The sequence below is a fragment of the Cinclus cinclus genome, chromosome 5 (genome assembly GCF_963662255.1).
Source record: "Cinclus cinclus chromosome 5, bCinCin1.1, whole genome shotgun sequence".
In the NCBI taxonomy this organism is placed as follows: Eukaryota; Metazoa; Chordata; class Aves; order Passeriformes; family Cinclidae; genus Cinclus; species Cinclus cinclus.
The window spans coordinates 21,687,373-21,713,659 of NC_085050.1; the positions used below are offsets into that span (position 1 = coordinate 21,687,373).

Genomic DNA, 26,287 nt, shown 5'->3' on the forward strand with positions numbered 1-26,287 from the left:
CTCATGTCTGACTTCACCAAAACAACTCATAGAGTAAATAAATACACAGTAGCAAAGCACTGTTCTTTAGCATGGCATTTACATACAAATCGTTAAAACAATCGAAGCTACAAAGAAAACGGAGAGCAAGGCACGCCGCATTTTCTGCCTGCCTACCTGCTATTTCTCCCCGATCCCAACCCGGTCTCTGTCGCTCCTACGGGACATGTCCCGTCCCCACCCGCCGCGCACTCCGGGGCAGCTTTTCCAGCGCGGGGCTCGCTGCGGGCGGCACCGGGAGCTGCAGCATCACCGCCGGCCCTGCCCAGAGCCCCGCACAGCCCGCGCCGGCCGAGCCCGCCTTACCTCCACAAAACCCAGCGGCTGACGGGGACAGGGAGCCGGAGGAAGGAAGCGCGCGGGGCTCTAGAGTGCTTCAACTTTCAGTTCTCCCTCCTCCCCACTCGGTCGCTCGCTCCCTTTCTTGCTCGCTTTCTCTCCTTCCTTCCTTCCTGCGTGGCCGACTCCGCACCCCGCCCCGCCCCACCCCCGCGCTGCTCCCCGGCAGGCCGCGCCCGCGGAGCTCCCTCCTCGCCGCACCAGGGCCGCACCTGGGCGCGCCCAGCGCTGCGGCTCGGGGCGGTCCGGCCGGGACACAGATTTCCTCCGGAGTCGCTGGGAAGCCCTCAGGCAGGCTTCGGCTCCGGACTGCTGTGTGCCCCAGCGCATCGCTTATCCAGCGTGTCTCTCAGCCCGGGCCAGGCGGGTCTCGCCTTCCTGCCCGGCCGGCGAGCAAAGGGCGTCCCGGCACCGCCTCTGTCACCGCGCCGAGCGGGCTGCGAGGGAGCAGGACAGCCTGCCCGTGGAGACACACCTAGATCCGATCACTTGCTGAAATAAACTAAACTTGAAGTAATTTCCAGGAATTCCCCAATTCTTGGAAGTGCCCGGTGTCTGTGAACGACCGTAAGTCAGATAAAGGCAGCATTTTGTTACATAAAATGATAGAGAAAGTATTCCAATGTAGTCCATTGGTGGACATACACGTCTTTTACTTGAAGCGTCAAGTCTCATCTCTTCTAATTAAATCCGAGGAGGTTTTAGAGGGTTTACAGTGTTGCAGCTGAAGTCTGAGGTCTGCCACTCACCCTGCCGAAGCAAAACAGAAGCAAGGATGCAGTGAGAAAGAGGCCAATAATTAAAGCGCCGGTTTAGGAGTAAGTAAACGTGGGCTCTTTTTAAGACTGCTTCCTACACAATAAATACAGCCTTACTAAATAGCCTTACTGGTAGAGGGGCTGTTAAAAACTGTGGGTGCCACGGTACTAAAGTGAGGTTTCAGGATCACCGTTTTTAATGCAATACAGCTCTTCCACTCTCCAACTTTCAGTCAAAACTTCCAGATTAAAAGCTTGCAGTTCAGTATTACAGCACCAATCCCACCAGTGCCCAAGCACTTCTGAAAATCCAGCCGCAAATTCTAATTATTAGGTACGTAATAATCTGTGTACCAAAAGAAATGCAGCTAATTTTGCCTCCTAAACTTCTATTATTCGAGCAAATTTTTGGATTTGCCTTTTTTTTTTTTTTTTTGGACAATCTAAAGAAGTTTATTGTGTTCTCACTCGTCTTTTTATTAATGCTTTTGGAGCGTCTATCTCAGGAATTGACAAGGAATTGTCATTCTCAATTATTTGCTACGGGGCTGATATGTTTCCAAACCAAGTGAGTGCACAGATGTGATTCAGGTAAGTACATTAACACCCTTTTTTGTCATAGCCATTCTGGATTGTAACCTAATGACTCACAGAGTCATCTGATCACAGATTTGCCTAACATTTCCAGCTAAGCCTAGCTTCCTTGCAGAACAGTAGGAATGCCAATGAATACTGACTTTGAAAAGGAGTTTTAACCGCAGTAACTTAAACTATTTGAAAGATTCAGGCCCTGTAAACAACAAAAGATCGGCCTCCTTTGCAATGCTTACCTCACCAAGCAAAAATTCAGTTAATTAGCAGTTTGTGGTGGGCTAGAATTTCTTTCTCCTCAAGTCTAAGTGTATGGTCGTTGATTAATACCCTTGAGCTCTTTTCTCTGTCAAAAACTTCCCAAGTCCTTCTATAAATCCCACTTCTCTTTCTCTTCCAGGGACCCACATGATTTGCCAATGTCGCTGGGCCGGTGGCAGAGACCACAGATAACAGTGGGCTCAGCATTTGTCCTTAAGAACAGGTGTCAGACCCTGGCATGGAGCTCAGGGACAGAGACTGCCCTCAGCGCGTTTACAGCTGTGCAGCCGCGGTATCTTCCATCAGAGCGCAGCATGACACTGCGCCCTGACACACTTTGTCTTACCTGGAGTTTTACTTACTTTCCTTGACCACAATACTGCATCACAAGAACTGAGATAATTTTTTTTCAGTGTGTTTCATTAGGAGAGGGCAAGGAAGAGGAGAAATGAGCATTAAACACATACCCAGTTGTGCTTACTTCTTTCTGTTTGCATTATGTCCAAAAAAATGGCAATATACACAGGGTCATTTTAAGTCACGTTGTGCTATTAGGGGTTTAGTGGCTTTTCTTGATATTTTTTGTATGTCTAAATTACATTATTGGTACCACAAAAACCCATATGATGTTTTATTCTTCATTAGAAATAAAGTTGTATAATTAGATATACAGTGTTTTACTCTTTTTTAGAAATCAAGCAGCATAATATATCATTTTTTAAAGTAAGCTCTCAAGAGTCTATCTACAGCATATAGTTCTCTGATGAGCATGGAATGGCAACTAACACTACAGTAAAAAAAGAAGTCTTACAAAAATCTAGCAGGAAATTGCATCTTGCTAATTTTGGTGCAATTCAGATATGACATAAGGAAGCATACTATTTTAAGACTTCTTGATAAGATAGAGTTTTGAAAAATCTTCTGATAGACCTGAAAACTGCAGACGTTTTTTTTATCTCATAACTTCCTCTTCCTTTGAGTTTCTATGTTGCTTTCATGAGTAAGTGTTAGGAAGGCAGGTGTTTTCCATCGATCAGGACAAAATTTCAGTGTAGAAATTAATTATAAATAGGAGCTGCATAACTTCTGCTATATTCTCTGAAAGACATTAGGGCTTTTGTATCCTAAAATATATTTATTTATTTTTATGTATATATATATTCTTATATTTAACCATATAAGGAGCTCATTTGTAGTAAACATGACAAGAATACCTTCCAGCTCATATTTGTCATTACAAAACCCTTAAAAAAGCCTGTTTTCCAGTGATTGATAGTAACCTGTTTTGGGGTGGGGTTTTTTTTTGGGTGTTTTTGTTTTTTTTTTTTTTTTTTAGTTGTTTTTGGGGTTTTTTAACAACTTAAGAATAAGTAAAGATGGAATAATATAATCAAACTGTACAGGAACTAATCCTTAGGATATAAATATATCCCAAATTTCCACACTCTGTGTGGTTTGTCATACATCAGAATATAAGTTTGCCACATTTCTTATTGTTCATTAAGCTTATAATGAAACTGATTCAAACTAGTCAGACATTTTCCAAATGCAGGTATTGTAATTTTTATATGTGTGTATTTTTAAAGCTATCAACCAGTTCTACTTGCTGGATATTTAATTCTATTTAAGAACTCCAAATCCAGCTGCACAAACAGCCAATTGATAAGATAAAATAGGGGGAAAAACTGCTACTCCTTCCTTTATGGATGGCTTACAAGTAGCTCTGATATTTACATTATGTTTGTCAGCTACCTGAAAATGCACAGGAGACCTGAGTTTGTGACTTTTAATGAGATTATTTCACTTTCTACGGGAAATAAAACAAACAACACAGATATTCTTATTGAACACCATCCAAGCAAGACTTAAGTTCTGAGCTTGTTCTTCTGCAATTGGTTCTGTCTCATTTGTTCCTCTTCAGAGCAGAGGTAATAAGATTCATCCACCAGTCTCCTCAAGGTGTTGAGAAGGTTAAATTTTTAGATTTTGGAGCTTATGAAGCAACATAAGAAATGAAATGTTAGCTAAACCTCAGTCAACCAGCAAGTGAATATCTAGGCCTTTTATGATTTTAACCTCACTATTACTGTTATACTATAACATTGATATTATTGTTAATAAAGTATTAGGAAAACTAACCTTTTTACAGTTAAAATTTTCATTACAATGCATAACAATTTTCATAAGCAGAGTTATATCATGAGGTAATATTTCACTCAGTTTAAGACAAAATGATACAAAGCTTCAGAAAGATAATAGTACTGCAGATAAGAATAATCAACAAGTTAAATTCAGTTTTTGCATTTTCTGTCAACAGTTTTTGTGTTCTCGGGATTCCTCTCATCCACTTAGTGCAATATATCATACTGGATACCAGCGTCCATTTTTACTCAGACAGACCTGTAAAACAGTTTGACACATATCCCATATTTTAATGTAATTAATAGTCAGTTTGATTTCCTGGAAGCTTTGTAAAATAGTTCCCTGTACATTATGATGGATTTTTAAACTATCTTTTCATAAGTTATTAATGTAATTTTATACAGGTATGGCAACTATTATATTCAGTTTTGCTGTCTTCTTTTAATGACTCTAAGTTTGATCTTAATGCAGTCTATGTTTTGTTAAAAGTACTGATGGACTCATGAAGTAGTCCCTTCAGCTATTTTGATATTGATATATGACTTTCAAAATCAATGTGTAAAAGTGATACCACAGAGTACTAATTACTTTTACAATTTATTGATGTTTTTCTTTCCTTTACGAATTCTGGTCAGATTTAAATCCAAATGAATCTTTTGGCTTACATATTGTACGTAGCACTCAACTGCACAAGCCAAATTCTCTTAAGAAGTTATTAGATTAATTGTCATACTTTTAATTATCATAGAACTACTTGTAAACCAACAGTAAAATTGGCTCTAATTGACACTTCTCGTATAGTGGTGATGGGTGAGTTGGAAACATTGAACTTGATTGCACTTTCAACACAAGTCTGCAAAGATAGCAATTCGAAATCCATTCCCTGGGACAGCGTGAGGTTCCAGGAAGTTAAGAAGGTTCTATCTGCTGTCTTTTGCCAAAGCACACAATACTGGATAGACACTTGCCTGGACTATACACCCCTCTAAGTCCTCTCCTAAGGCTGCACCCAGACCTCTGGATACAGCCCTATGGGCTGGTGATCCCCTACTTCCCTATGTATTGGTACGTGCATTAACCTACAGAGAAGCTGAGAATCTTTTCTGCAGTACTGCTTTATTGAATATTTATTTATACTTCTTGAATTCACAAGCCTAGAAATGAAAGCAGATAATTTATTCTAGCAATGCAAGGGAGTTAAGCTCCTGCTGTAAATTAAAGTCTTCTAGTTGCTGACTAGGGTTTCTCCAAGAAATCTGTCACTAGAAAATCTAAATCTAGTGACTTTAATACTTTTTCTCAGAGTACCTGTGTTCCAAGTGGGAGCTTATTCTAGCACTTCTGTCTTTCATTTATATTTAAATGTTTTCAAGCTTTTTGAATACAAATGCATCTTTAAAGCATGTGGAATATTCAGGGGTTTTTTTTTTTTATTTATTTATTTGCTATTGCTCTCATTTAGGGGATTTGGTTACCTTGACATAGCTTTCTGTCATCTTTGAGAAGTTTAATGGAGCATTCTTTAACTTACTTGAAAATAAATCCCTCTGAGGAAATTTCCTGCACATCAAAGTGCTAATTTCCCCCCCATATTTATCTGCTGCACAGTTCATTGAATTGTAATGAATCACACATCATTAAAATTTTATCTCCACAGCATTGGCTTATTCAAATTCAACAGAAACCTCATTTGACACTTCTAACCATGCTATTAGATTTAAAGGTCACCATTTCAGGGACTTCCTTCTTTCTTTCATTTTACTTGTTGCTTAAGCAAATTTGTCATGGAAAGTAATGAAATATAATAGATATCACAGAACTATTTCAAGAGGAGGAAAATTCTATAGTACAATCACAGTTGAAATTGTCTATAATTAAATACTATTTCACATTGCTGTTTGGGTCTCATGAAACACATTATCACAGAATCATAGAAATGTAGTAATGACCTGAGTTGGAAGGGACTTCAACAAAGATCAGTGCCAGCTTCTTGCCTTGGACAGGAACACCTTTCATCAGACCAAGTTGTTCAGAGTTCCATCCAAACTGGCCTTGAACACTTCCAGAAATAACTTCTCTGGACGACCTGTTTTCTCTCTTCTGTGTTCTCTTTTCCTCACTGCTCTCTGCCCAACCAAAGGAAGCAGCTCATGATAGTCGACTCATTTCGCTGCATTCTGATGCTATCAAAGTGCTAAACTGGAAGCTTACTATATAAATAGTAACACTTCAATAACAAATAACAGTTCAATAGAAAACTCCAAGTGATGATCCATCTGTCCATTAATAATTTCTTGTAAAGTTACTAGGTTAAGTTAGAAGCCGAGTAGTATCAAGTCTTTGAAGTTTTACTGTATACTGTATATACTGTATATACTGTATATATCCCATTTCACCAACAGTTTCCTTAGTTTTCTGTCTCTTTTGTAAGTAGCAAATTGAGCAACAGCCTGAAATGTAAAATGCTAACTTTAAAGTAGACAAGCTGCCTGGGTAATACATATGAACATATGACATAAATTCTATGGCACAGAGCATCTGTAGCACTTTCTTAGTTTTTCTTAGACTATTATTGCTTTTCAACTTGGGCCTTAGAATACCAGAGATGAGAAGAATAACCATTACACATATTTTCAAATATGAATAGATCAATAAACACACCAAAATGCATTCATTGTCACATACTGAACTTTGCATTATATGCAGAGCATATAGGGAGAAGTTATTGGATCTGCACCATACACTCTAATCTTTTTTTCTAGCAGAACAAAGTCTACTTCCTTTGTTATCAGCTATGCAACACTTCTAAGGTATTCTGAAAAGAACATGAATGTCTGCTAAAGGGTCATTTAATTTAAATATATTATTTGATCCCTATTTTTCTAAATTGGGTATTTTGTTCTTGCATCCAAGTCTATTATTTAATATGGATGAAAAAGCTCTTTTTTAAAAAGCATTTTTAAATATTGAGAGAATATATTTAAATGTGAATGAAACCCAGGAATGGGAATTGTTTTAAAACAAAATCAAGCACAGAGTCAATTTTGTCCAACTTGTTTTTTTTCTGCTGATGTAGCTTTGCTGAAGATCACAATTTAAAAAATCAAATTTCTGTGGATAACTAAACTTTGAGAATGAGTGCACAGGTCTTTTGTTACAGTTCTTTCACATGAAATAAATAAATAAATAAATAACATCACAAGACCTGAAAAAAACAAAATCTAGCAACAATTCTATATTTATCACAATTGGGTTTGCACTTTTATTTTTTTACATATATGATATTAATTTTCTGCCTTTTGTGAAACATTACCTACCTGGACATAGAGCCCTATTTTAACAATTGGGTTGCTGGGCACCCGTGTCTCTTTTCTTGTGAGTCTGTTGTAATAGTAATTAACTCACGTCCATGGGCAGTGGATAACATGACAGCTTGTGTCTTCATCCTACCACTATGAGTCTGATTTTTTCTCAGTTAAAAGATGTATTTCAGGTAGGGATTTCCAGTGAGGCTGAGGATCCAGTGGCAAAATCTTAGAGAGTTACTTGTGATCAGATATCCCTGGATCGGTCCTCTGTGTCTCTTTGTGTACCTGTGTCTTTTTTTCTCTGCTCAGATTTTCTGTACTAAAGGCTGAAAGAGAAAAATATGGTTTCACTGTTAAACTTGACTGCTGAAGAATTGAGTAGTACTGTACTTACTTAAGTCTGCTTATTCCTAAAGTCTCAACATCCTCATTGTAACTGGTGAGCTGCACAGTACACCATCTCAGTAACTAATCCAGGGTGAATTTAATCCAGGCTGAACTAATGTCAGAAAAGTACAAGATTAAAGTGACTCTGGCATTTATTGTATGAATTTTGTTATATCTAAATAACCTTTATACTAAATTCTTTATCATATTGCATTTAATTCATGTGTGATATTACAATATTATTTTCTTGCGTATTCTATACTATATATCAATACAGTTAATCATATATTTTAAGAGGATATATGCTATAGTACATCTGAATAACTTGTGTTGCCTACTTTATTTACTCTTCCTGGCTTCCAGTTCTAATATAGCTTCCAATTAGAATATACTAATTACATCAACGTATTCTTTTATGATCTGTAGTGTTCAGAAAGCTTCAAAGCATGGCATGTGTTATCACCTGCTCTCACCAGGAGAGCCTGATCTGGACCATGGAACCCCATGGGGGCAGGCAGAGCCCTGAAAGCTACTACTGCACCAATTGGATTCTCTGGGCAAGAGTTTGTGTCAAGTAAAAAGCAAATGATTGCGCCCAAAGACTTTATAGTTACATTATCAAATACCTGTCAATATGGTACATAAACAGCCTTAAATTATAAGACTATTCAGTGAAGAGCATCAGAGTTTAGGAGATCCCATTTACATAATTTATCACCCTTCTTCAACTAAGGAGAAACAGCAAACTGATATTAATATAATAAATAAGTTGAACAGCTATAACAAATAGGTTTTCATAGTCCAGCACTGGCACTAAAATTAAGATAGCATGTGGGACCTACTTTTTTTTAACTAAAACAATGGTTTTCCTGTATGAACAATTGAATTTAGAGACCTTCAAATGCTGATCATCAGTTTGTCAGACAGCCTAAATATACATTAAGACGGCTGAAGACTAAATAACCTGGAAGAGACAACTGTAATTTGAGTGGCCATTACTGCCTCATTTGGTGCAGTGAGATCTGGTATAGAATCCTGCATTTAAAAATGAAATGTCTGGAGGTACAGCCTACTAAACATGAGCCATCAGTGTGCCCTGGTGACTGAGAAGGCCAATGGAATCCTGGCCTGGATCAGGAATGGTGTGGCCAGCAGGAGCAGGGGGGTCATTCTTCCTCTATGTACATTGGTGTCTCCGGGCAATCCTTACCTGTAGTTGCAGAGCAGCCACTCCTTCCTGTCACCTAGTAACTTTTTAATAGTCAACATCAACTCAGAGTTTTTCAGCTGCAATTTGGTTTGTGGAATAGAGTACTTTTAATATTTCTGTTTGAGTTAGAAATGCTAAACAGTGTAGTAGCCTGAACCAAGGACACCAACTTGTGGAAGTGTTTGAGCAGAAAAAAAAATTGTAGTTTAGCATATTCTGAATATAAAATGGATGTGCCTGAAAGTAAGATTATGCCTTCAGGGAAATCAGGACTAGTCCTAGGAAAAATCTGTTACCTGAACTTTCTGGTGAGAGACATGCTTCTGAAAAGTGATCTGGATAAAGGAGGTTTGGAGGACTATGCACTTGAACTGACCTCTTTATCAAAGGAGCTGAGATGATCTCTCAGCCAGCAGCTGGAGAATGTTACAGAAATTATTCAAGACACCTGCCAGTTGTTGAGTGCTCTCCATGATAAACACAAGGAATTGACTGGAAGTCCAGGCAAGTATGGAAGGACTTACCTGTAAGAAGACACACTGGGTATATCAGATGCTGAGTTCTGCTGTCTGACAATGCTGGGGGACCTTAATTTTAATTTGTTAGTATTTCAGTACTTGTAATTCATTAGACCAAATTAATTCATATTCTCACAGTTGTATCACACTGCTTTTGAGTCCATTCCATGAGATTCAGTATGAGACTCATAATTCTCATTATGCAACCAAAAACATTATAAAAGCAAAATTAACTAAACAGACTTGTTCAAAGTTTTATGTGCATTATACTTTAGTGGAGTTATCTTGGCCAGATACCAGATGCCAACCCAGCAACTTACTACCCCCTCTTCAACAGGAAAAGGAAAGAAAACAGAATGGAATAAAATCTCAAGTTGATATAGAGAAAATAATTTAAAATTACCATCACTGGCAAGATAGAGTTAATTTAGGGGAAAAAAATAATTTAATTTATTGTCAGTTTAAATAGATTTGGATAGTGAGAAGCAAAGGAAAAACATTGAAACATGACCTTTCCTCCACCCCTTCTTTTTCCATGCTCAACTTCACTCCTTGATTCCCAATTCCTTTACCTCTCCCCCTTCATGAAGAGTGCAGAGCAATGGCAAATGAGGGCAACAGTCTGTCTCTAGCAGTTCCCTCTACACTCCTTCCTGCTTATTCTTTACCATGCTCCACTGGGGGTCCTTCCCATGGTCTACAGTTCCCATCAGGAAAAACTGGATTCTAAACAGACTGCAGTTCCTTCAGGGAATATCTACTTTCCTTGGCATCAGGTCCTCCTGTCTGGTCTGGTCTCTCATGGGCTGCAGGGGAATCTGTGCCCCATGTCTGCAGTATCTTCTCTTCCTTCTTCTCTGACTTGGCTGCTCACATGGTTGATTCTCGCACTTTTTTCCTCAGTTTCCTCTGGTGTTCTTGTCCTTTCTTAAATATGTTTTCACAGATGTTTTGCTCCATTCTCAGCTCAGTCCTGCAGTAGGTAGACATCAACATATTAACAAACTTTTATCAAAGAAGAAGAGAAAACTAACATTTCTATCTAAGGTCTGTCAGCATTAAACCTCAAAAGATTATCCAATAGCCAAAGGAGGTGATTCTCCCTCTCTACCCTGTCCTTGTGAGACCTCAGCTGAAGTATTGCATAAAGGTCTGGAGTCTCCAGCACAAGGATATGGACTTGTTGGAGCAGGTCCAGAGGAAGGCCATGAAGATGATCAGAAGGGTCAGAGCATCCATCCTTATAAGAGAGGTTCAGAGAGTTGGGGTTGTTCAGGCTGGAGAAGGCTTTGGGGATACCTTGTTGCATTCTAATCCTTGAAAGAGGCTTTTTAAAAAGAGAAAGAGTGATTTTTTTTTTTACACAGACACTATCACATATGGTGCTAGAACATGAGGGAAGAGTTTTAAACTAAAAGAGAGATTTAGATTAGACTTTAGGAGGAAATTCTTTACTTGGAGAGTAATGAGACACAGGAAGAGAGAGAAGAAGGCAGGGAATTTGTGTATGCCCCATTCCTGTGTTCAAGGACAGGCTGGATGAGGCTTTTAGCAACTTGGTCTACTAGAGGGTGTCTCTGCCCATGACAGGAAGGAAGGTTGGAAAGAACCTTAAAGATCATCTCGTTCCAATTCAAACCATTCTGTCATTCTGATGATTCTATGATGCAAAGAGAGAGAAAGATTACAGACAGAAATGTTTAACTATGCTTATGTTTCTGAGTCTTGACCTACAGATTCATAAAGTCTGCAATAATAACAAAACATTTGGATTTAAAAAGGCTCCTTCTGGGCTCCAAGCAAGCTAACTGTCCTATTGGCCTCATGGTTTATGTGATTTTTTTAAATTCTTTTTTTTTGTCAGGTTTCCAAGAATAATTCTCCTTCCAAAAAGCTATTATTCCTTACCTGAAAAATTCCCTTAAAGCACTCAGCAAAGAGGTTTGGAGACAGTTGTATATAAACTACCTTTGTATTCTAAAGCTGTGTTATCAAACATCAGAAAAAGCACAGAAATCGAAGTGTGAGAAAAGAGATGGGGGATGGGAAAAACAGAAAAGAAGACTTATTTCATGGTTAACCTTGTAATTGAATGCAAAAAGTGTCTTTCCATGTGACACAATTGGATAGTATATGGTTACAAGGCCATGTCTTCTCTTGCCCATATTAGAAAAGTCACATTGAGAGCGTAGGAAAATGCTATTGTTTTAAATTACCTTGTTATCTTCAAATTTGATTTTAGGGAAATTTAAGGGACTGTACAATTTGTTTGAGGATCTTTTGTTTTGCTTAGAAAGGACAAAAATCAGGGGGGAAATGTAAATTTTGGTAGTTTTGCCTAAGCTTGAACTTTGTGTTACAGTGAAACTGGGAAGTGACCTTTTACAACCTCTTCTGCAAACAAAGCTCTGTTAGTTCCAATCTTTTATTTCTCAGTCCTGTTAAACTGTCTAAAATTTATTCTCTACTGTAAAATGCCTGTGGAAAAACAGTAAAATAATTATTATTTTTAAACTACCAGTGTAAACAATATTTTTAAATGCATTTCCTTCCTTTTTTCTTTTTCAAATATTGTCAAAGTCTAATAAATCACTGGGAAACTGAGGAAGTATTAGAAAGGAATAAGTTTTTGACCAAGTTAAATAAGAAAAAAACTATTCTGAACTGTCCTTTTTGAAGGTTTGAATTAATCAGATTTAAATAGAGATGAGAGGCCTGTCTAGATCACATAATATCATAAAATTGATGTGTGATCGCATTCATAATAAAAGTATTTTCCAAGCTGAAAAACCATGAGGTATTTATTTACCTTGTCTGACATTGTTAAAAAAGTGACGGTTACGTCAAAGGCTTCCCGTAAGACTTGTACCAGCCCTTTCTGTTTTCCTTTCCTTGTGTGTATCTGTACACTGCGGGAGGAGAGCACACCATACTGTGTGGTACTATTGTCTCATTTGTATTGAATTTCAGGAGATTTAAAAAAAAAAATATTATCCAGGATCTCATGCAGCAAACAGGAATAAGCAATACTTTTTTTAAATCCTTGGAGAGCAAATCTGGAATAATTTCTAAGAAAAGGTTTAAGATGAGAAAAATAAGGCATTATAAAATATATAAGTTAAAATCTTACATGAATGGCACATAGTGATCATGTGCTTTTTGTTCATTCTTCTTCATAAAGTGGTTTTAATTATATGCAAGGGCAACCTTCACCATTCCTAGAACTGGATATTACAAACCACTGAGCTTCAGCATTACATGAGGGCTGGTGGTTTTGTGTTATCATTTATACTTCATAGCAAAAATTCAGAGCTGCTAAGGTCTGAGTTTAAAATCAGGTCCATGTATAACAGCCTTGCTAGAGACCTATGCATTAGAATCTTGCAGGATTCAATTTTAGGAAATACTACTTTCAGTTTTAAAGATCTTCCCAGATTGATTTGACCATATTTTATCAATACCATGCTTCAGATTAATTGTCATTAAGAATTTAGCTAGTGTCTGATCTTTAGAAAAGTTTCATTAGAGGTGGCAGAGTAAAATTTTGACAAATACACACAGAGTTGTTCTTAGACAAGTACAAAAATGTAGACATTCTGTCTGGGACATTGAAAGACATTTACGACAGAAGCATCACAAATTGTTTTGAACAGGAGAAAAAGGAAGTAGTCGAGGACAATATAAAAGGGCTAGAAAGTGAAGAGCACAGACTGACAGAGGAAAGAGAAGACAGTAAAATGGAAAAAAATAATGAAATCTTTAGAAACTACCTAAGTACCTTCACATCTTCAGCACAAACCTGTGATCTTACTGATGTGAATCCTTCTGTTAGTGATTCAGAAGAAGTGCAAAAATCTAGATACTGGATGAACAAAGAGTAAGCATATATTCTTCTTTTTTTAGGAACAGATGTATGTAATTATTGCTTATTAACTCAGAAACATGTGTGGGTGCAGAAACTCAATACACCTGTACTGAGCACCTGCTGGTCATGCACAAAACAGCAGTTTACAATTTGAACATGCGCAATGAAGATCTTTCCCTTTGGCCTAAAATAAACTCTAAGGTTCTATTTGCATAACTTTTTTATGCCAGAGAGGGACTGAGTCACAGCCAGTAAAGTCAATAAACCTCAAACTGTTAGAAGTTAGTAGGAAAAGACTACATTTACAGTAATTTGTAAGTTGTTCTGAAACAGGCTAAACATAAAAATCTTCATAACTTTCTCATTTAATCATAAAGATATTTTTCTGAATGATCTTCCTATGCTTCATTATAGCACATAATTACATTGAAGTATTTAATTAAAAATATTTAATATAAAAATATTAAAATTAACAATATCAAAATATTGTTTTTAATAGATTTCTAGCCAAAGGGAATGGTGAAAATAAAGAGGAAGTAGCTTGATTTATTAAAGCCCCTGCAACTGTTCTGGAGAATCTGAAGTGTAATATACTCAATGACACTAGTTCCTTGGTGGTGGATGATTCTGAGGAGCTGGTCAGCAATGTCATCAGTATTGAATGCTATGACTATGTAAAACTACTTTTCCCTATCAACATTGCAATCCCATTTACATCATACCTCAGAGGAAATTATCAGGAGATTATGGTGAAGGTGACTGATATGAACTTTCAGTCAAACTATTTAAATCCTATTTCTTTGCAAGGATACCAAGGAAACCATAAGGTGAGTAACTCTCATCAAAGCATTGTAAAAGCATTGTTTGAGGTTCCCAATTAAGTCTCTCTGGAGTTTTTCAAGTAAAGTTGTCATTATTAAATCATATTGCTCATTATGTGTGGCTAAACAGAACTTTTCTTTCAACTTTCTTACACAATAATTCTATTTGAAAACTAGTATTTAATAATATTCTTTTTTCACTTACAAGGTTAAGCAAATGTTTGATCCCACAATATTAATGACTGAGTAATGTTTCGTGATTATTGCAAATAAGTGCAATGCACTGCATTATTTGATAAAAATAAAACTGGAGGAATTACTGTGCTTTTAGATCACAACAGAGTAACACAGTTCCTTGAGTATAAGTACAAACTCTATATCAAATGAACACAGGATGGTTCTCTTATTTTTATGTGCAGAAGTGTTGTATTGGACCAGATTCATCACCTAATTTATAAGTTTATTTCATTTCACCCCAATAATATACAGGAATATGAATGACATCAGATGATGACTAGAGGTCACCAGGTACTTGGGCATGCAGGAGGCAATAATATTCAATTTATTTTCATTTCATACTTTGCTCTATAGAGAATGTTACCTTCTCAAATTGTGACACAGCTTCGTTTCCCTCCAGTATTTTAATGTCACATTCTCTTTATTCAGGAAAGCTTTGCAGAAGTGAAAATTTATCATCTGGGTGTTTTTTCTGTGTTATCATGCTTAAAGAAGGACATATTTACTGTTCCAAAGGTAGGACTCTTACAAAAACTGAATGTGGATTCTAGAATCCCTTTCTGTTACCATCCAGAAGCATTCAGTTCTCCAGCACCTATGCAGTTAAAGGTAAGCTTGAAATATGTGATACATGTTCCGAAAGGCTGTTATCTGATCAGTTCTGAATGAGTATGCCAATGATGTTAAAGTGCAATCTCTTCCAATATCAGAAGTCGACAAAAAGTGGTTGCAGCTTCACATCCTGTACATGCAGATTTCCTGTCAGCTGTGTTAAAACCAGGTGTCAGGGATATCTTTACCTAAAAAGAAGATCTATCTACCTTTGTTTGATATTGTTCAGAAAATATCTGTTGTTTTTAATAAAGATGTGTCAGCTCAAAACTGTAATTGCTTGGCCCAGTGGTTAATGGAACCACTGTTCTTGCCTGACTTCATCCTTGGTGCCAGCAAGTGCAACAAAAGGTTTTTATCATGTATTAGTCTTAGACTGAGTATAGTCTCAAATTGTGCTTCAGTTATATTTCTCCCTTCTCCCATTAAGATGGTAATTTGGAAGTATGGAGAAACTAAAATTATGAAAAAATACAGATTAGAAAAATCTCAGAAATTTTTCAAAATCTGAGGAAGCTGATGAGTTTCAAAACTTGAACTCAAATCAGGAATAAAACAGTATAAATATTTTAGGCAGTAGAAGTTCCAGTTTTTGATGATTTTTAAGCATTTTTCTGTGCTTTGTATAAATTGCTGCTACTTGTGTAAGATTGTTCTTGGGTTAAAGAGAGGAGTCTGACTCTTCTGTGATAGCCTAGCCAACTCCAAAAGATAATCCAATTTCTTAAAAAATCCAGGCATGTAATGGAAGATTTTTCTTTTTTGCAAGTTGATTTTACTATTTATTTCTATATTTTGATTCAGCCAATTGAGCCATCATTGGTTTCAGCACTGAAAGCAAGACATGATATGTATCACTTAGTGATATCTACTAGTGCACTGGTTCATGTCCAGCATCCTTCAGCCCAACCTTTTAACAGCTCAGTCACTATTACACTACCCTGTCCTCCAAACCCAGACAAAAAAAAAGGCAAGGAGATGAGATAGAACATGCAAGAACCGTTAGTGTTACAGTAAAGAGGGTTGCTGCACCATACTGTCCTTAGTAAGAAAATCACCTCAAATTCAGCATTTTTTAAAACATCAAAATCAATTAATTTTCACAGTTGTTGGTTTATAATTTCTTGTATTGAAAAATGTGTTAGTTCTTCAATATAGACTGAAATAACTATGAGCATTCTTAGAAACACTAGAGCAAATCCTCAAAATCTTAATGCTGTATTTTCACCAGAAAAATTAAGACAGTATTTAATGTATATTCTTTAAATTTGATGACCACTACATTTCTAGCAGGAGCCAGAATGAAGGCTGAGGTTTTTTCAGCAAGAAATATTCAGGCATTTTCAGCAACGTCCAATATGGAACACAAAAAATATACATGACTTAAAGCTGCTGTGTTCATAACACACCAAACTGATTTGAGTGTGACTTTTGAATTTTCTCATCTCTACTTCTACACATTTCAATGGCTGTCTGAATCAAAATGTGTGGCACAATGGTTTATAGTAGGTCAGTTTTATGCACTAGATAAAGGTCCAGATTTTCCAAAGTATGCAGTACAATATTTCTAAAACTTGGACTTCTTTGCATGTCTTTAAAAAGCATTAAAATGTGGGGATGTCTGAAAAAAAAATAATCTCTATGTTCAGCAGTTTCTGGAGAACTGAATAAAAAATCCCTTAATAATTATATCGTTCACATACTCTGGAATATATTTCCAGATAATGATTTTAAGGAAGGAGGGTAAACCAGAAAAAGTCATCAAGGAAAGCAGAGGGGAAAACAACTTCAAACACAAGCTTACTCTTTCTGCAGAAATATTTTTATGTTATTTTTTTCTATAATTACTTGGCTTTCTAGGGCTGTGAGCACTTCTGTGAAAAAAAGTGGGGACAGTCTCAGTGATACTTTGAATTTCTTAGGTCATGGAAACAAAGAGGGGTGGAAGGTATTTGATGATGTTATAATCCAGAATGCAGAGAATGGGCTTGTATCTTTTGAAGTAAATGAGCATTTAGAAAGGTAATGTATGAATAATTAAAAAAATATTTACTGAACTATTTATTTCTGTGTTCACATGTAAGTGGAAATTAGTAGTGCTAAGAAATCATCCATTTTTAACCATTGATTTGCTCTTAGATTTGTTGATCATAATTACAAAAAAAAACCCCAAATTTTTCATTTATAGAATCTACACAATATAGTACATAGAAACTTGAAACAGGAAATACAGATTTCAGTCTTAATTGGCAAATGTGATTTAGCTAACTAAAAATCAAATTTTTAAAAAATTCTTATTACAAAATATTATCTTACTTTCATGTAAAATTCATATGCATTTGAAATTATACCTACATAGCCAACATACTGTACACTACAAACACAAGCAAATTTCCACCTTTTCATGTGTTGGAAACAGTGATGAAAAGAGGGTAACAAAAGTTCCCTTGGAGACTGAGCCCCATAATAAATTTAAGAATAAATTATTAGCAGTTGATCAAGTTATTTAAAATAAAGTTTTAAATTTAATTTTCTTTCTTTTTTTCCCTTTTCATATAGATTTGTGGTCATTCACCTTTCATTCTCTTTGGAAAACATAAATCTTCTCCTCTTTGCTCAGGCTCTGGTAGAGGTCTTGGTAGCACCATGGCTAATGTGATAATGTATCAGAAAAGAGAAAACCCATATAAAATAGTAGTTTTGTTATCTGCCTCCAAATAATTGACCAATGAACTTCGAAATCTCCATGAGGAGGGTTATTTTGGTCTCCCAGAATCTACACAGCAGTTCCCATTAAGACAAGGAGAGCAGATACATTTTAGATTTAGAGGAAATATTTCTGCTTCAGGTAAGGCAATTAATTAATGTGGCTGTATGAACATCATCAGTTACCTCAGCTACTTAAAAATGTTGTACGGGAACACTGATAGATTGAAGTTCAACACAGTACAATTAGTTGTTTCAGTGTTTTGTTTCTTGTCAAAGAAAGGAATGTGGAGCTTAATGGGAAACTGCTCAGTTGGAGAAGATTAATCGGGAAAACCTTATAAATATGATGGCCTGGCAAAAGATTTTGAGAATATGGAAACTATAAGCGAGATTGAAATGAAAGCCATCTTTGAGATACCCAACCCTAGTTACTGAACAACTGGAAAACCATAGTATGGCCAGCTGAAAGTAATCCCCTCTTGACTGAACAATTCCCTCTGCTTGCAGACAGGTCCAAGGGTCAGAGCAGACCCTACTAGCTTGGCAGAAGGGGTCCAAAGAGTAGTTTTTAGGGTTTAAAGTGTAACACAGTATGGTAATGTAATGATTCTTATAGGCTGTATGTAAATGCTATAGGATTTGTATCTTGTATTGAATTGGTTAATGAAAATTAGAATATTCCACACAGCAGATTTATTGTATTGTAACTGGAACCTCACTCTCTTACCTCTTCCTCTCTTACCTTTCCTTCTACTCTTAACTCTTAGCTCTTATGCTTCATTTTACTCTTAGCTGTTACCTCTTACTTTTTACTCTCTTACTCTCTTGCCCTTCCTTTTACTATTGTTCTTACTTCTTACTTTCTTGTTCTCTTGCTCTCCCGGGCCTGCTCCAAGCTGCAGCTGGCAGCTCCAGGCAGGGCCGTTTCACCCACGCCCTTTGCAACAAACCACAAGTTCCAAGACCTGGCTTTAGAGATCTCTCGTCTCCATCCGTCCCGACCGTCCTACCCCATGACGCTCCTACACTGCTCCAACTGTAAAGAAAATGTACTACCTGGACAAGCTCCTGAGAAATGTGCTCTAGGTGACCCTACTTTGAGCAGGAGAGTTGGACAAGACAATCTGTAGAGATCTCTTAAATCCCTGTGAATTCTGTGAAACCTGGTCCCTCAGAAGCATATGGTATTTTAAGAATTATCTTCAAAGGACAGGTTTCTATCTGCTGTTTTGTGTAAATTCACTTAGAATGAGCAAGAACCCAAGGCAAAATATTGCCTGTTGTGAGTTGGACTGTGAATTGAGGTGATGAGAGAGTTATGCCATTTCTGTTAGCAGCCTAGAAAATTCCATGTAGTGGCTGCCACCATTCAGAGACTTGCATAAAAGGAAAAGAGATAAGAAGTCTCTGAAATGTTTTCACCCAAAATTGGATGTAGTCTCTTCCATCTGTTTTAGATAGAACATAAGTATGTATTTGGCCCTCTGAACATTTTGGACATAAACTCTTCCATTGAAAATTGCATGTACCCTAAAGAAAGGAATGTTCTTCAAAAAGAGAAGTCTCCAGCCCCTGAGAAATGTCTGCTGATATACACAAAGAATAGTGTATATAGATGTATCAAATACATGGATTTAGAAAACCTTGAAATGCATCTACCCCTCTGCTGCCATTCATTTTGTTGTTAGAGATAGACATCCATCCTGAATAACCATAAACCATATTCTTCTAATTCCATTCACAATACCTTTTTATTTTTATTCTCCTCTATGTTATGTACACACCTCCTTTTCTGTTCCTTGATTTTCAACTTGTAGCACTGCCTTCACCACTTATTCTTTAAGCCAACTATTAAAGGGCCCAGAAAGCTAGCTACAAAGATATGCCTACTATTGAAGCAGACTGATCTCAGACATAAAATAAAGTAATAATAATGATAAACAACAACCAAAGAACAACCAAATGTTATGTGATTACCTTTACTTGACTTATGCTAATTAATTATTTTAGATGCCATTCATCTGAATGCAGGGTAAAAAAAAAATTTAAAAATTTATTATGTGGACTGCAGAGAATGGAGAAGACTTTAGGAAAGTCTACAGACTGATATTTCATTCACAAAGACAACCAAGGATGGAGCTCCAAATTGAAGAAGTGCATGAATTTGGTAACTATAGTTCATCTCATTACAAAGGAACAGCAGTGTTCTATAAAATTACCAGAGAGATGATACCAAAGAAATGGGAACAAACCTTACCATCTGATGAATACCAACACCAGTCTCCACTGTGCAAACTAGCACTAACATTGCCAAAAGTACGTTTCTCACTTGATAATAATAGAGGCATTTCCCTTTCTGCCTTAACATGTATTTATTAAAAAAAGGATCTTGGTATGATTTTTGATTTTCTTTGAGTCAGTGATGGACTCCTGGTGCATCATCAATGTACAAACATTCTCAGGATTTCTCTTAGCTGTAGGGAGAGACCTTTATCAAAGTATAAGCATGGAAAAATTTCTAGCAGAAAATTTTCACCCATCTACTCTCCCCAGATATTATGGCGCTGTGAAATTATTACTGAAGTTTCAGTTACATCATCCTTGTTTCATTGTCTTGGGAGCACAGAATTGCAAATTGTAGGATCATTAAATAGTTTGTGTAACCTGTCTTCCACCTATCACCTGATTATTCTATTATTCCTGATTAGCTTCTGCAGTACAGTCATGCGGGAAATTATCTCCTTCTCTGGTGAAAGCTAATGCTATATAAATTAATCTTTAATATTCCTGCAATGAAATCTCATTGTAAGCTTCTCAAAGAGCCTATGTATGAGCACACTATACTGCACAAAATGCTGCCACTAAACTACTACTATCAAAGTTGCATATATTTTAGTATCAAAATATCTACAGAAACACTTGGTCTGAATCTCTGGTGACAAACAGTAGCATGTCTCTTTTTTTGAATTTGTCTCTTTTTGCATTTAATATTCACACTTTTCTCAACAAAATTACTTTTTTTTCAGATAATAGCTAAAATAATATGGAATGTATGATTTTCGTTGTGACAAAGACTGATGGAATCTTTTAAGGCAACCATTCTGACTACTACATTTTCACTTGTTTCTGTAAAATTCCTACCTAAATTTATTTTGCAGAGAAGGCAGTGACTATATAAGCCATTTTTTACACGTATATGCCCTCATCATCCACTTACAAATATATTGCTGACAGTGGTCAAACTAGTGCTTGTTTACTTTGTATGCAAAGTAAGTTTTTATTGTCAGTTCATGTCAGTTTTTACTTTAAACATATAGTTTTACATAAGTAATCTGATTTTCACTAATGATTCCTATTCATGGTGCATTCATTTCCTCAGCAACAGTTCCTCTAACCTATTTTGGTCAACACAAGTCAGATACAGTGTATTAAGTTCTGATCAAGCGTGTGTGTGCATATCTACTGATTTCAAAGATTTTGTATTTATGTGAGAGAGTGGGCTAAGGAGCTAAAAGGCTAATTTCTCCTTTTTTGTCCATCCTGTTTAATATACTACTAGAATCTGGTCATGTCTGAGAGGTCCATTTGACAGAGCACATCCAGGTTACTGGCTGGGAATGCTTTGCAAAAATTGATTGATGTAATACATATAGACTTTATGAAATTATTATTCTGCTGAAGTTTTATGTCTAATGACTGTCTAACAGCTGAATAGCATGTTATCCCCTGCTTCAGGAAGGCATTTGCTTGGCTAATTGAAGGGCCTTCCAACTAGAAATCTGCTTTGACTGCTAAGAGCATTTTACTTAAGCTGTCAACCAGAACAGCAGGACCACATGCCAGTGCAGCTGAACCGTGGGTGAATTTAGCACTTCATCACAGACACTTAATCTTTAAAGGCAATTTACTGTTTTAGATCTAATGCATTGTACGTTATTACACTATTTCTAGACAATACTAATTTTCAATTCTTATAATTTTTACTACTATTTTAACATTAGGCAGCAGAAAGTGGTCCAGATTAAATTCAATTCATGGGTAATTGAGTTCATCTACAATAACTTTGAAAATCTAATACAGACCTTTGAGGTGCTGAATTCTCATTAATGAATGAAAATAAGTTTAAATACAAATGCATAATTAAGCAAAGCCAAAGAAAGCTGAGTCTTGGAAGAAAAGCAAGGCCCCCCTCTGGAAGAGCTTTATAGTCCCTTTATTCTGAAAGCTTTTTAACCATGTCATCCTGCCTTCACACTGGGGCACATCCAATAACAGACCTGCTGTAGAAGCATGCAAAATGATGCAGATTCAGATCATAAAATCATGGAATAATTTGGGTTGGAGGGCTCCTTTAAAGGTCACCTAGTCCAACCCCCAAGATCTCAAAGCAGTACAGCACAGGATGGTTTTGCAAAGTATAAAACACACCCAATTTAGTTGGGGAGTCTATCCACTGAGCCTCCAGCTTTAAAAAGCTTTTTTTTAAAAAAGGAAGATTTATTCTTACTTCACTAATTTTTGCCCCTCAGAGGCCCAATGGACATCTTGCTGTTTTGGCTTGCAGAAGAGCTTGCAGAAGATAATACATCATTGTTTGTTTTATGTTTACCTGTTCGACGGAGCGTACTTCAGCTTGTTAGGCTGAAGTGCCCTGATAATTTAACACGCCAGATCTATGAGCTGCTTTGCTGTTGGAAAAAGACCCTTCCAAAGTCGGCTGATAAACAGCAGCTCCTGGCTCGCTATTTGCGGAAGAGTGGCAGAAGTGATCTTTCAGAAGAACTTCATTTAAAGTGGCAGAATAAAGTGTTCACTTGACAGAATCAATGGCATCTCACAACCCAATTTCTCTTCTTTCTTGTTGAAGTGTAAGAATATTTCCATGATACTTCTGGATGAACAAGTGATGGGATATCAGTCAGGATAAGACTATTTATTTGTTACTTTGCAACCTCTTTACTAAAGCAAAGTATAATAGCCATGTCCTTGCTGGATAAAAGTGAACATTTCTTATACAGAAAAGTGAGATATTGAAAATATAGGTGTGAAGAATTATAGATGGATCTGCACAGATTTCTGAGGACTTTAACTGTTTTCATATTCCATACTCAGTCAATGCAGTATTTCTACATATCTTAAACATTAAAAATTATTAAATGTATCAAAATCATATGAATCATTCCGTAATATATGAATTACTTTATGTCCAGTACTAATAACTACAAAATTCTTCAGATGTACTATATATGTACAGAGGTAACTTCTTACCTTCAGATTTGTTAGTAATTAATTCTACTTTTATATTCTCCATGAATATTTTTCATCCTTGTGAATATCATACAAGATTTCACTGTTAGCTCATGTGAATATGTAATCTCTTTCCTGAATTTATGACATTTGTTGCCTCACTTTAAACTTTCATTGTAATGTAGTCTTTTAGGTTACCATTAAATATGGAAAAAGAACTATTTCTTCATAAAAATTTTAAAACATATGTCTTTGACATTTTGTTTGTTATACCAAGTTCTTGTATTGAAGGTACAGATAGTAAACCAGAAGTATTTGTGCCATTCCTTATTCATGTTTTCAATCTCTAAAAACTCATTTCTTCCCAAAATGCTTAGTAGGACTAACCTTATTTTTAAGTCAGAGCAAGAGCAATGTTGGTGTTCTATAATGGTGTTTCTACTGAAATAACATTTAATTTACCATCTTCTGTTGTTTACTTCTATATTGCAACCCACCTCATAAAACACACCAAAAATTTATCTAAACACTAAAGTGATTTCTGTTAAAGGCAAAAAGTAGCTGACAAGAGTCAGTGAAAAACAATTCTGAGAGCAAGATGACTTCTTGGTACTTAGTCATATTGTAATTACACGGGCTGTCACATCTGTGTGACTTCCCTGCTGCTTCAGCAATGTGCAACAGATGCCTCTTTCTTCACGTCCACCTGTGCACAATTAATTACTGTTATTCTTCTGATACCGCTTCAATGCACCAATTGTTTTCCTCTCTCACCTCTCCTTTAATCATATAATATAGAATATAAATATTAATCTCAATCAAAACGTTATTGATCTAAAATTTATTAATTTTAGGCTATTTAGAAACCCTGTATGTCTTCCTGGCAAATCTTAATTGTGACACATAGTCTGGTATTTTATTTATAGAGGCCTTATATTTGCAACATTTACAAATTGCTACTGTAAATGAGAAAATTGCATGGTAAAATAAAAGATAAATAGGAATAATATTAATTAGTTTTATTCATCTAGTCACCAATATCTCAGCCAATGTTATTATCAATTTTAAAATGTAAGTTATATAAATATATTTATATGACTAATTTAACCCCTTATCTCAGAACGAAATGTAACAACCATCCTTTCTTTTCGTTTTTTAATAAAGAGGGTCTTTTAACTGTAAGGTGACTTCTTATTAGAGGAAAGAATGATCACACTTTTCCCAATGCTGAACACTTTCCCATCTGGTATTTGTCGTAAGTGCCTTCTCATAAGGATTAAATATTCACTTTCTAGCTCATCAGATATCTTCAGCATGTATGTATATTAGGATCATACTTCAATGCATGATGGTATGACAAACAATACTGTAAATATTGCTACAAATTTGACTTCATTTCTCCACCAAAATTAAAACTGCTTGATACAGCTTCCAACATTCTGCCACAAGATGTCGTCTTTGTCTAACAAAAAAAGACAACGCATGTCTTTAAAATGTTGAAAAATACGTGCATAAAACACTGCTAAAAAGCAAAAGCTAAAAAGCAAAAGCCATCTCTAAGGGCCTGGATACTCCACACAGTATCAGACACTGAAACAGGCTGCCTAGAGAAGTTGTGGGTGCACCATTCCTGGAGCTGTTCAGGGCCAGCTGGGGCCATGAGCACCCTGGTCTAGTGAAAGGTGCTCCTTCCTAAGGATAGGGGGGTGGAAATACATGATTTTTAAGGTTCCTTTGAACACGAACCATCCTATTACTGTATAGTCAACACCACTAGGACATGGCAGTAAGAATTATGAGTGCTTCACTAATATCTATAGAAAAGGAAACCTGCATTCAGCTTTCTCTTCCCACAAATTTGAGATTAATTTTACATTAATTTAACAGTAAAGCTAAATGAAAATTTCCATGTTAAAATCAAATTCTTAACAAGCATTAATCAAGTGACTAAATAAAAACATATTTTATTAAAAATAGCAAAAATTACTAATAAGGTAGAATAAAATACTAACCATTTAAAATATACTACCTGATATTCTTTTCCTCTGAGGAATGCCTTAGGTCTCTTGGGTATCTTTCTCTACTTGTAATAACTCTCATTTGCAGTTTGAGATGAGTAACTAGTCTTCCTGTGGCCCAGCAAAGCTGAGCTGGTTGGTGACATACTTTTCCTCTATTATTCTCCCTCCTCATCTCTCCCACCAGTTTTGTCTTGCGCTGGGACTTTCCTATGTAGCTGTTCTATGAAACCATACCTGCTCTATGTAGCTTTCATTTCCACTTTTTTGATATTTCTTCTGAAAACACATGACTAGCATTGAGCACACACTTTCCCGGTTCACACAAACATTTTGAGAGATAAAAAACATATTTAAAATGCACACTTGGACAAAAAATATATAAACAACATATGCAGGCCAAATATTCTCATGCCTTCTCCCATTGTTTATTTTGTTCTACCAGACAGGCAAAGAAGCACTCCCCTTGTCCAGGTCTCTCTGACCTCAGGGACATTTGGCAGGAGGAGGGAATGCAGGGTGTGGCATGTGTGTATTTCCCTTCATGTTAGGTCTCAACCAAGAAGCTTATATACAGAAATGGTTTTGATTTGGTTTTGATTCCTATTTTTTTCTTTTGTCAGAGAACAGATTCTTCGCCTCTAGAGTTCATAGTCTGTAAATATAACCTTCAGACAAAATAGGTTTCAGACCAATGTGTGGCTTTCTGTACAACTGAATGACATCAGCAGCAATGAAACCCAAAAAATGTAGCTCTTTATGGCTAACGTGAATTACAATCAAGCTGCAGAAAGATCCAAAGAGCCCTTTTCCAGAGGAGAGTCCTAATGGGATGTCAAATGAGCTGTTTTGCCAACCTTATGGAAGGAAGAATACCTAACTTCTAACTTTTGTGAATAGTAAATGCCAGTCACAGGCTGATATGGCTCCACTATTGTTGTGGAAAATCCAATTTCTTAATTACTATCAGCACTGCTCTTTGCTTTTCAGGCAATCAGATATTGTCTCCTAAATGAAAGGGCTCCTTTAGTGAGATTTAAACTCACTGAGCTACAGATAAAATGTGGAAAAACATGAGAACTATATGGGACAAATCTACTTCTGTGCTGTGTGTTTTTATTGACTATAAAAAATATGTAGGATGAAAAGCAGTATCTGAGCTTTATGGCTTAGAATGTGTGTATTTTCTAACTCTAAAGAAAAGGTGAAACTCTATTTCTGCTAT

The 26,287-nt window shown here is 36.4% G+C and overlaps 1 protein-coding gene across 1 annotated transcript; it reads left to right on the plus strand.

The window, feature by feature from the left end:
- The first annotated feature begins 2,146 nt into the window (after nt 1-2,146).
- DTHD1 (death domain containing 1) lies at nt 2,147-22,615 on the plus strand. The gene is given in 13 exon segments (XM_062493631.1): nt 2,147-2,280; nt 4,879-5,023; nt 13,207-13,430; nt 13,918-14,245; nt 14,906-15,109; nt 15,893-16,045; nt 16,048-16,133; nt 16,949-17,110; nt 17,648-17,724; nt 17,727-17,936; nt 19,869-20,113; nt 21,573-21,652; nt 22,327-22,615. Coding segments are annotated over 13 exon segments (2,337 nt in total).
- The last annotated feature ends 3,672 nt before the right edge of the window (nt 22,616-26,287 follow it).